At 43.9% G+C, this 12,014-nt stretch overlaps 1 protein-coding gene across 2 annotated transcripts in view; it reads right to left on the bottom strand.

Moving 5' to 3' along the window:
- Positions 1-12,014, bottom strand: part of LOC132818410 (exportin-1-like) — an 83,292-nt gene that overhangs the window by 19,779 nt on the left and 51,499 nt on the right. For both annotated transcript variants that reach the window (XM_060829418.1, XM_060829416.1), the window contains exons 14-19: positions 10,058-10,239; positions 9,395-9,551; positions 8,479-8,642; positions 6,587-6,721; positions 4,070-4,253; positions 2,039-2,145 (exon numbers count right to left, since the gene is read on the bottom strand). In XM_060829418.1, coding sequence (XP_060685401.1) covers positions 2,039-2,145; positions 4,070-4,253; positions 6,587-6,721; positions 8,479-8,642; positions 9,395-9,551; positions 10,058-10,239 — 929 coding nt within the window. The remainder of the gene's footprint in view (positions 1-2,038; positions 2,146-4,069; positions 4,254-6,586; positions 6,722-8,478; positions 8,643-9,394; positions 9,552-10,057; positions 10,240-12,014) is intronic.

Here is a 12,014-nt window from a genome sequence, read left to right as displayed (position 1 = left end):
GACCTACCACAGCAATGAAATCTCCTTAAGTCCTCTATCCCATCTGACCACCCCAATCCTCTGGCTGCTCTTTTGTTATACAACGCTTTCCACCCAGAACTCTAGTATTGCCTGCACACTGTCCCACTCCTTCTTCCCAAACTCCCTCTTCTCCTTTAGAGAGGCATGTTGTCAACATCCATCTCTGCAAGCAAGTTCCTAGCTACTCCTAACATCCCCCTTGCTGACAAGCAACCAGGTTTCTTCATGGCCGCTAGCAAGTGTCTCTGGGATACTGCTTTCACAACAGAAGTTCCAAAACTTGCTCCCGACTCTGACCCCAATTCATGGATTGAAAACATTAGGGTGGCACGGTGGCTCAGTGGTTAGCACTGCTGCCTCACAGCACCAGGGTCAATTCCAGCCTCGGGCGACTGTCTGTGTGGAGTTTGCATGTTCTCCCAGCGTCAGCGTGGGTTTCCTCCGGGTGCTCCGGTTTCCTCCCACAATCCAAAGATGTTCAGGTCAGGTGAATTGGCCATGCTAAATTGCCCATATTGTTGGGTGCATTAGTCAGAGGTAAATTTAGGGTAGGAGAATGGGTTACTCTTCAGAGGGTGGGTGTGGACCTGTTGGGCCGAAGGGCCTGTTTCCACAGTGTTGGTATTCCATTCTGTGATTCTAACATGCCTGGACCCCACAATAGGAACTGTGGGATCAGGAGAGGGGGTGGTGAGAGCACTTTAGGACCAAGGATGAGGTGAAAGAGAGGCCAGGATGGGTGGGGGAAAAAAAGAGAAGCAACACACTTGGTCTTCAGGGATTTTTTGAGAATCTGTGTTTTCATGACAGCAGGATATCAGGCGTTAAAAAGGATCAATTAGGTCATGCCCAGGATTTAAAAAAAGGCTTAATGCTATTGGAACTCTGTGCCACCACTTATACCTTGGAGCCAGCAACCCCGTGGGGAGGGAGCATCATGAACCACATTTTGGGAAGCTATGCTTTGCAGGCACTTTTTAGTGTAGGATCTAAGAAATAGGAACAGGAGCTACTAATTTACCTCTCAATACCAAAAATTGAGGCTGATCTGACTGTGACCTCAAGTCTTGTCTGTCCCCCATGACCCTCAATCCCCAGGTCAATCAGATATCTGTTCAAGTCAGCCACGAGTAGACTCAATGACCTAGCCTCCACTGTTCTCTGTGGAAGAAAATTCAGAGAATAAAAAAAACTCCCTCTTTATACAAGTTGCTTTTGTATCCGATTAAAAGAAGACGACAGTATAAAATAGCAATCCAAACAGGACAAAGGGGCACAAATCCACGGTGAAGGCCAACAGATACACATTAACAATTACAAGCTCATAGAGTCACAGATGTACAGCATGGAAACAGACCCTTTGGTCCAACTTGTCCATGCCAACCAGATATCCCAACCTAATCTAGTCCCATTTCCCAGCACTTGGCCCACATCCCTCCAAACCCTTCCTATTCATATACCCATCTAGATGCCTTTTAAATGTTGCAATTGTACCACTTCCTCTGGCAGCTCATTCCATACACGTACCATCCTCTGCCCCAGAGGTCCCTTTTAAATCTTGCCCCTTTCACTCTAAACCTATGCCCTCTAGTCCTGGATGCCCACACCCCGGGGAAAAGACCTAGTCTATTTAACCTATCCATGCCCCTCATGATTTTATAAACCTCTACAAGGTCACCCCTCAGCCTCTGACACTCCAGGGAAAAACAGCCCAGCCTATTCAGCCTCTCCCTATAGCTCAAATCCTCCAATACTGGCAATATCCTTGTCAATCTTTTCTGAACCCTTTCAAGTTTCACCACATCCTTTCGATACAAAGGAGACCAGAATTGCACGCAATATTTCAACAGTGGTCTAACCAAGTTCTTCAAACAATTTTTTTTTAAAAAGTGATCAATTCACTTAATGGGGCAACTAGAGAATGAAAACAAATCTTTTTAAACAGTAATATTTCAAATGGAAGAGGAACGTAGAGCTGTTCTGGACAGATAACTCATACTGGGGCAGTTATACTCACCAGCTGTGGATCGGAGGACCGGCTCACCCACCCAGATATCAGCTTCAAAGTCTCCCTCTTTACTGTCCTCATGCTTTTGATTAAAGGCTGTTTGGTAACAACTTCACCTAAATGGGGGGAAAAAGAAATATACAACATACATATTAAACAGTCCTCAGGATCACTGAGCCTTTCTTGTAATAGGCGAGTCAGAGATCTAGCGATTTTGATTCCGTGGCACTGTCTCGGTGCTACTCTGCAGCAGAGGGGGAGCTGAAAAGGTGTTGCTGGAAAAGCGCAGCAGGTCAGGCAGCATCCAAGGAGCAGGAGAATCGACGTTTCGGGCATGATTCCTGAAGAAGGGCTCATGCCCGAAACGTCGATTCTCCTGCTCCTTGGATGCTGCCTGACCTGCTGCGCTTTTCTAGCCACACATTTTCAGCTCTGATCTCCAGCATCTGCAGACCTCACTTTCTCCTAGCAGGAGAGGGGGAACCAAGTAAAATGGGTCTGGGTTGGGACAGGAGATGGAGGGGACAGAGTGTGCAATCAGATACTTAGGAAGTGCCAGCAGTCCTTGCCCATGAACTCAGCAATGGGTGAGGGAAATGATTTGCACTTAAGTGTTTGTATGCTGGGGTAGCACGGGTGGCTCAGGGATTACCACTGTGGCCTCACAGCATCACAGACCTGGGTTCGATTCCAGCCTCGGGTGACTGACTCTGTGCAGTTGAACATTCTCCCAGTGTCCATGTGGGTTCCCACCGGGAACTCTGCTTTCCTCCCACAGTCAAAAGATGTGCAGGTTAGCTGGGTTGGTCATGGTAAATACAGGGTTATGGGAATAGGGAATGGGATTGAGTCTGGATGGGATGCTCTTCAGAGGGCCAAGTGTAGACTCAACACACGAATGGCCTTTTTCCTCACTGTAGGTGTTCTATGATTCTAACTCCAATCCAGCATTGTAACCCAACACAACAGGCTCCAGTCAAAAGGTGGCAGGCACACCACAGTTTGGTCTCAGATACCTGCTGATGGCAGGCAAAAATGTTCAACTGTAGGAATTCAAAGTCATCATATAATGGCTTAATTTCTAACTAACTATCTTAAAACAGACTGCCAAGCAACAGAGATATGTAAAGTGCGATTTCTGATACAGGGGAGATGGGGGCGAGAACAGGAGAAAAAGAAAGAGAGTGCACCTTATATCAGCAACGTATCAAAACACACAAACTACCATACCCAGCTCTGTACCAATGTAAATGTAAAGAAATGGCTGTTTAGAAGGAAACTCTTTCTTTGACTTTCCTATCCAGTCCACCTAACGGGGTAGGTTAGCTTAGTTGGCTGGATGGCTAACTTGCAATGTAGAGTGACACCAAGAGTGGGTTGGTTTTCCCACATCAGCTGGAGGTCACAATGGAGGTTCCACCTTCTCAATGTCACCCCTCTCCTGAGGCATGGTGGCTCTCAGGTTAAACCACCTCCAGTCATCTGTCTCCATAATATTTAGATGTGCACTTATGATGCAGAGGCATACAAGGGTATGGATCATGCACTGGAAAACGGGATTAGAACATTAAAGTCACTGTTTTTAACCAGCACTAACTCGATGAGACAAAGGGTTCTTTTCAAGGCTGTAGATCTTTATGCTCCTATTCCTTACACACCTTAAGCCGAATGGATATTGAAGCTCTCCTTTACCAATTAGACAAACCTCTTATTTCTGTCCAAGTCATAGAAAGGCTCTTTATGGAAGATAAAGAAAATACAAGTGGATTCAAGAATGGTCTATTCTGCTTCTTAAACCTGTTCCATCATTTAATTAGCTCACAAGTTATCCGAACGTCAATTTTATCTAACCTAGTTCCACAAACTTTAATGCGTGTGCCTAACAATAGTCTATCAATCTCAGTATTAAGATACTGAATTGATCCCCATCCACAACTGCCTTTTGGGAGAAGCTTTTCATTCTGAGAGGAGAAGAATTTTTGGAACAACCAGCTTAAAACATCCGATCCCACCTTCCCCTCCAAAAAAGTGGCTAGTTACCATTGGCCTGGATTGCGGCAGAGATATTCTCACTCAAACACTTATACACGTTGAGCATGTCCAGATATATCCGTCCTAGCTGAATGACAAATGGATGTCCGACTGCCTTGCAGGCTCTCACGTTGGTCTTCAGGATGCTGCCAAGCTGCTTCACCGTCTCTGCATCCTTCAAAATGTCCACGTTCTTTGTAAAATGATTTGAGTAAATGGAATTAGTATCCACGCGGACAAAAGAAATGCTCCAAAATATTTTCCCCATGCACCTTTAACCCTCAGCATTTCTTCCTGCCCATACCACCAGCTGCTCCCCAGCCCCGTTGTCCGTCAAAGTTGAGAAGAAAGGGGATTGACATGCATTGACATGAAATGGGGATGCATTATGTGCGACTCTCCTCATGACAGTCATGCTGGAAAACTGATTGGTGTGGACAAAGCTCAAGATGAAAATTATTATTTCTCCACTTATTGCTGGAAGAAATGGCATGTAATCTACTGATGACACTCATCTGAACATCAAAACTAGCTGGTGGTAGATACTGTGAGGAAGTTGCAAAGTTGCCTCAAGGGGATTTGGAGAGCAGGCAAAAAATTTGGCAGATGGAATAGAAGAGAAATGAGGTTGCTCACTTTGGTGAGAAAATAGGAATAGTGGCTATTTCTTAAATGCTGGAAGGCTGTGAAATCTCGCAAGTTCAAAAAATGACTCGAGTATTCTTCAGCAGTGAAAGAGGCAAATAGTACATCGGCCTTTATCGCAAAGAAGGTGTGTACAGAACTAAACACAGCTTGCTGTCATTATACAGAGTCTTAGTGAGTCGAAAGTGGGCGCTGGAAAAGCACAGCTGGTCAGACAGCATCTGAGGAGCAGGGGAAGCAACGTTTCAGCCAAAAGCCCTTCATCAGGAATGAGACTATGAGGTGTTGGGGGGCGGGGAGGGGGGGGGGGCGCGGAACGGTTAGCTGAGAGTGTGATAGGTAGATGGAGGTGGGGGTTAGTGGTGATAGGTGGGAAGGAAGGAGGACAGGTAGGACAGGTCATGAGGGTGGTGCTGAAATGGAAGGTTGGAACTAGGATAAGGTGGGGGTGGGGGGTGGGGGTGGGGATGGAGGGGGGTGGAGGAGTGAGGAAACTAGTGAAATCCACATTGATGCCATGTGGTTGGAGGGTCCCGAGGCAGAAGATGAGGCACTCATCTTCTGCCTCAGGAAGAATCTTAGTGAGACCACACCTGGAGATTGTCGTGTTGCATATAGAAAGATTTACTCTCTCTAGAAGGAGCAGAAAGAAGGGATTGGGATTGATTTATGTGGAAAGATTCAACAGGGTTATCTTACATTCCCTGGAGTTTAGCATAATGAGAGGTCATGTCTATCAAACATAGAAAATGATTATAAGGATTGATAAAGCAGAGGTAGGAAGGATGTTCTCCTGCTGGGGCAGATCCAGAAGCAGAGAAACCATCTCAGGATAAAAGGGCAGGCCATTTTGGTCCAAATTGAGCCATTTCTATTTGGGATGGTGGACCTTTGGAATTCTCTGCCCCAGATTGCTGGGGAGGCTCAGTGGTGGAGCATTTTCAAAACTGAAGTCAATAGATTTTGACACGGGCAGCACGGTGGCACAGTGGCGACTGACTGTTTGCACATTCTCCCCGTGTCTGCGTGGGTTTCCTCCCACAGTCCAAAAATGTGCAGGTTAGGTAAATTGACCATGATAAATTGCCTGTAGTGTTAAGTGAAGTGGTAAATGTAGGGGAATGGGTCTGGGTGGGTTGCACTTCGGCAGGTTGGTGTGGACTTGCTGGGTCGAAGGGTCTGTTTCCACACTGTAAGTAATCCAATCTAATCTAATCTAGGGATATGGCATTAATTCAGGAAAGTGCTGTTGAAGTTGAAGACTGGGCGTGATCTTGCTGAATGACAGAATGGGTTTGAGGGGCTGAAAGGCCTACTCCTGTTCATGACAAGAGAGCGAGAAAAGTTTAACATTTGAGACAGCCTTTCCTTTAGCATTCAAGCCACGAAAGGACCTGGAGTTTTCAAAGCCTTATGCTGGACAGATGGTCTCAATTTTGGTGACAAAGCTGTCCAGGACACTGGTTTAGAGGTGAAACTGAAATGTGGAATTTAAGGAAAATATGATTAGTACTGTATATAAAGAAGCCACAACTAATAAATCACTCAGTTCATCACTGTGGAGATAAAAGAAACAAATTGTGGCATTTATTGCCTCATTGTTATAATGCTTGTTAAATGTCCTGCAGGACTTAGAACAGTTCTAGTTAACTATGAAAAAGAAAAAAGGTCTTATCCTGCTAAAACCAACTTAGTTGTTAGATCCTATACTTATTTCCAATATCAGACTTCTACGTTCTCAAATCTTTCATTGAAAATTACTAACAGAAAGCATTCATTTGCAATTATTGAATGAATTCAATAACCCAACGTAAGGGAAGACAGCCAAGTAAACTGTCCACTACTGAATGAAGTGACCTATCCCTCAGTTGCCTAACTCACCTTTGTTGCTTGCTGAATGATGCTGTCCCACACCTGGTTAGGCAACAGCATGTATTTCTCAATTAAATGCTCCTGGACAGTTTGATCAGTTTGAGCTCCAATCATGTAACCAACAGCTTCATAGAATGTGTGCACCTGAAATACAAAAATAAAGTTTTAAACTTTTCCTCAGAGTTCATGAGGTAGAGGGTGAGCTTTCAGCACTGGAATGAGTCAGAGAGAGTGAGTGTTAACTGAACACTTTATTCCAGACGGCCTTAGACTAAACTGGAAGGGCCTAGAATGTGGTCAGAGACGCGAGAGTGAAGCTGGTATGGTGATAAGGAAATGGTAGCCATTGCAAATGTCCCACAGGATCAAGATTCATGCACTTTGAGGAAATGTTTCTACTCTTATCCATACAGAGCCAAGACAGAGTCCAGTAGGCTGTTCTGCTCGGTGCCAAGGTCGAGGACATTGCTCTAAGTGGAGAGGAACTTCAATAGAGGTAGGTGATCCAAATGTCATCGTCCGTGTGGATATCAATGACATGGCAGGCATGGTGGCTCAGTGGTTAGCACTGCTGCCTCACAGCACCAGGGACCTTCTGTTCAAATCCAATCTTAGGTGACTGTCTGTTGGAGTTTGCATATTCTCCCCATGTCTGCGAGAGTTTCCTCCAGGTGCTCCAGTTTCCTCCAATAGTCCAAAGATGTGTAGGTCAGATGAATTGGCTATGCTAAATTGCCCATAGTGTTAGGTGCATTAATCAGTGGGAGTGGGTCTGGGTGGGTTACTGTTCGGAGGGTGGGTGTGGACGTGTTGGGCCGAAGGGCCTGTTTCCACACTGTAGGGAATCCAATCATGGATAAAAATTATATAAAAAAAAAGGTTCTGTTTAGAGATTAAAATCAACTAGAGGCTAACTGATAAAAAGCAGGACTACAAAAAGATGATAATTTCCACTACTCAATTCTCAAGCAAATTACCATAGGGTAAATAAGGTTAGAGAGATGTATGCACTTGGTGTGAGAGAAATGAATTTCAAATCATGGAGCATTAACACTAGTGCTGGGGAAGTGAGGGAGCTGTACTTGTCCCAGGACCAGTATTCTGGAAAGTCACATAAAACCCTCTCTTGTGCCCTAGTTAAGTAGAAAAGTGGAGGAGCATGGAAGTGATTCCTTATGTACAGTGTGTGTTGGAGTACACATGAGAGAAATCAGAAGGGCTAAAAAGGGAAATACGTGATGGCTTTGGTAGATAAGATAAAAGATAATTCAAAGAGATTCGACAGATATAAGAAGGGCAAAAGTGTAACTAGGGAGAGAATATTCACAAGGGCAAAAATTCACTTGGCACTAGAAGTAGTAATTGAACAAAGTGGAGCTATGGATAATAATAAATTGAGTGTTACATGGACAGAGAACATAATCATCTACTACTCAATAAATCCTCTTAAAATTTGTTACACAAACTATCTGCCAAACCTTTGACTTGATGATTAATGGCTCAAGTTATTGGAGCTGTACCCATCCAGGCAAGTGGGGAGTATTCCATCACACTCCTAACTTATAACTTGCAGATGATGGGCAGACTTTGGGGAGATAAACAGGGGGGAAGTAACTCACCTCCTAAGTAATTTACAAAATTATCAAGCCCCTTACAGAGAGCAATCCAACAGATGGAAACAGTGACCAAACTTACAAAACATTTACTGTCATGAAACTGATTCCATTAATCCAACAGCATGAGGTACAGCAGTCTATTTCTTCCGAAATCCCTGCTCCCCGCCAAAAGATAGGTGTATTTCACACCAAGGGATAGGTGGTTGGCAACACCTCTTTAAACATGTTTTGAAAAAAAAACACCTTAAATACGCACACAAAAACATGAACTGCAACTGCACTCACCTGATGAGGCTGCAGATCACAAATGATGGTGTTAATATTGGTCAAGATTTCATCAATGAAAGGCATCACCTCTCCTACTTGCACTTGTACAAAGTGGCGCCTGCACTTTTGGGCTATCTTAATAAATGTGTCACAAGCCATGTCCTGGACACCATCATGAGTCTCTGTAAAAAGCAATAAGGGGTGTAAAGCTCACTTTTTCTTAAAAAAAATCTTAAAATTTACATCTAAAAACCTTTCATAGGTTGAGTTGCATTTTTTAAAAAAATCCAAATTTAATTTCACTGTTGTCCATAGGATATTCATTCCAGAGTTTTACATACCCTTTTTGGAGAAACTAAGTCTCTATAAAAAAACAGGGTAAAAAATGAGGTCTGCAGATGCTGGAGATCACAGCTGAAAATGTGCTGCTGGTTAAAGCACAGCAGGTTAGGCAGCATCCAAGGAATAGGAAATTCGACATTTCGGGCATAAGCCCTTCATCAGGAATGAGGAGAGTGTGCCAAGCAGGCTAAGGCTGGCACACTCTCCTCATTCCTGATGAAGGGCTTATGCCCGAAACGTCGAATTTCCTATTCCTTGGATGCTGCCTAACCTGCTGTGCTTTAACCAGCAGCACATTTTCATCTATAAAAAAAACAAACAATATTAATCCAAATTCTACCCCTCAACAGTGAAACAGTATTTTTACACTACTATATCAGAAACATCTCCAAATAAAAAATCTCTACAACTGTTTAAATTTAAAACGCACTTAAGTAGAATTTGATGACAAAACTTTCTCGTTTCAGCATACACTGTACCCAAAGGACATTCTCAGTCTGTGCAAAGTCTAATGACTAAGCAAACCTGCACAGCAATAAATAGCACCACAATGACTACAGTACACGCTGGGCTTCATGACAAGACTCCTTACCATGCATAAACTCAAAGAGTTTGTTCACCACTGTCTTGAGGAACTTCCAGTGAGCTCGCAGGAACCGGGGATACTGTCCCACCACGTACATAATGTTAGAGGCGATAATAGCCTTGTTATCCTTCCCACGTTTTTGTTCACAAAGGCCCAGCAAATCCTTCAAAGCCAAAAAGGTTAAATGGTAACTAAAACAAGCAAAGTGAATCAAGCTATCACACCTTATTTTCTTTGTGTTCAAGTTCTCACTCAGCCCCAAATGTTTAAAGCCCTCCTTTAAAAATGGATTCAGGAGCAAAACCTTCTCCCAGTAAGAAATGTATCAAGAAGAATTATCAAACAGACATTCAACAACTTAAGACAGCACCTCTAACATGATTCTATGAAACATTCCAGCATGCTTCAAAGGAACACTACAAATAACATACACGACCAAGCAATGAAGGAGGTGCTTGGTCAAAAGGGTGGATTTTAAAGGCATATTTTAAAGAAAGTTGCAGAAGCTGGGTGGTGGGGAAGAGGAGGAGTGGGTATCTGTTTCGGCAACTGAAGGCACAGCCAACATCACTGCAGCAATTATTATTGGGAACACAAACAAAGTCAGAGTGTAGATACACCGGAGAGTTGAGAGTAAGAGTTTATGGGAAATCTCCACCAGCAACTGACCTTGATGACTGTGACAAGGAATCGTTTCTCATCCTCTTCATGCATTGCACCACTGATGGAACCAATAGCCCAACAAAGTGTATTCAGGTTTTTCCAGGACCATTCTGTCCCATTCACTTGATTATGCAGCTTCTCAGTCATAATGCATTCTGTGTCAGCATAGTCTAAATGCGTGAGATAGACTGAAACAGGAAAACAAAGCAGCCTTAAAAATCACAGAATCCACTTAGTGCAGATAAAGGCAATTGGGCCCATCAACTCTGTGCGGACCTTCCAAAGAGCATCCCACCTGGAACCACCACCTCCTCCACCCTATCCCATTATCCCTGTATTTACCATGGACAGAGTCGAAAAGGGTGGCATTGGAATAGCACAGCACGTCAGACAGCACCTGAGGGGCAAGAGAGTCAACGTTTTGGGCAGCACATTCCTGATGAAGGGCTGATGCCTGAAATGTCAGCTCTCCTGCTCCTCGGATGCTGCCTGACCTGCTCCTCGGATGCCACCTGACCTGCTGTGCTTTTCCAGCACCACACGTTTCAACACCAACTCTCCAGCACCTGCAGTCCTCACTTTCGCATATTACCATGGCCTACCCACCTAACGTGCATATCTTTGGACTGTGCAAGGAAACCCATGCAGACATGGGGAGCATGTGCAAACTCCACATGGCCACCCCAGATTGGAATCAAATCCAATACCTTGGCGCTGTGAGGTACCTGTGCTAACCACTATACCATCATACTGGCCTTATTTAAGGGTTTCAGACATGGCAAGTTCTTCCAAAACAACAGGTCCAACAACAAAAGGAGAGATGGCAACATTCTTCTAAGTCAGTATGCTTGCAGGCTGTGGTATTTCCATCTATTTGCCACCGCTTGTCATTCTAGACAGAAAAGGTCATCATTTTCAATGCACTTTCACAAGAAGCCTTGATGAATTTCTGCAGTGCATATTGTAAATCGTGTACACTGCCGTACAGGTGGGAAGAGGAAGTGGACGTTCGGAGATGTAGGGTCAATTAAGCAAGCTGCTTTGGTCGGGTTAGTGTCAGTCTTCGGGTGCTGTTGGAGCTACGCTCATCCAGGAAACTGGGGAGTATTCCATCACACTCATGATTTGTGCCTTGTAGATAGCAGACAAGCTGTAGGGAGTCAGGAGGTGAGGTGAGGTACTCACGGCAAGATTCCTAATCTCTGACCTGCTCTTGTAACCACAGTAATAATATGGCTGGTCCAGTTCAGTTTCTCAAATGAAAGACGTTAAGAAAAAACAAAAATGAAAACTACAAATTCATTATGCCTGTAAGCCTCTGACAAGAGAAAACATTTGATCTGGGTTTGTTGGAAATGGAAACAAACATTAAAATCCTTTTGCAGAGCTGATCAGAATCAACATAAGATAAATTCTCTTTCATGGAAATGATCATCGTTCAAAACATTTTTTAAAAACTCAATCATCTCTCCTTTAGTTAGTTTATGCTACAATTGAAAGGAAAAAAGTCTGTAAATTCATTCCCAGGCCTTCTTTCGGGAAAAAAGCACCACCATCCAAATCGCAATGAGAGTGGCCGTTCAGCCCAAAACATACATACATCCCGAAAGAAAATGTCAGCAGTATGTTTATAAAAATATATTATTCATGAGTTATGGGTTTGGTGGCTAGGCCAGCATTTATTGTCCATTCTTAACTCAAGGTCTGGGTAGTAGTCAACTTCTTGAATCACTGGTGTAGGTACTGTTGCAGTGATGTTCTGGAGAGATTTCTAGGATTTTGAGAGACAGTGAAGGAGCAGCAATGTAGTTCTTAGTCAGGGTGACGTGCAACATGAGAAAGGAACTGTAGGTGGTGGTATTCTCATGGATACATGTTCTTTTAGATGGTCTGGAAGACGTTGTCAAGACAGGGTTGGTGAGTTGAAGCACATTTCATGGATGGTGCACACAGCTCTAACTAT

This window comes from Hemiscyllium ocellatum, chromosome 8 (genome assembly GCF_020745735.1).
Source record: "Hemiscyllium ocellatum isolate sHemOce1 chromosome 8, sHemOce1.pat.X.cur, whole genome shotgun sequence".
NCBI lineage: Eukaryota > Metazoa > Chordata > Chondrichthyes > Orectolobiformes > Hemiscylliidae > Hemiscyllium > Hemiscyllium ocellatum.
This window is presented reverse-complemented; position numbering and strand designations above follow the sequence as displayed.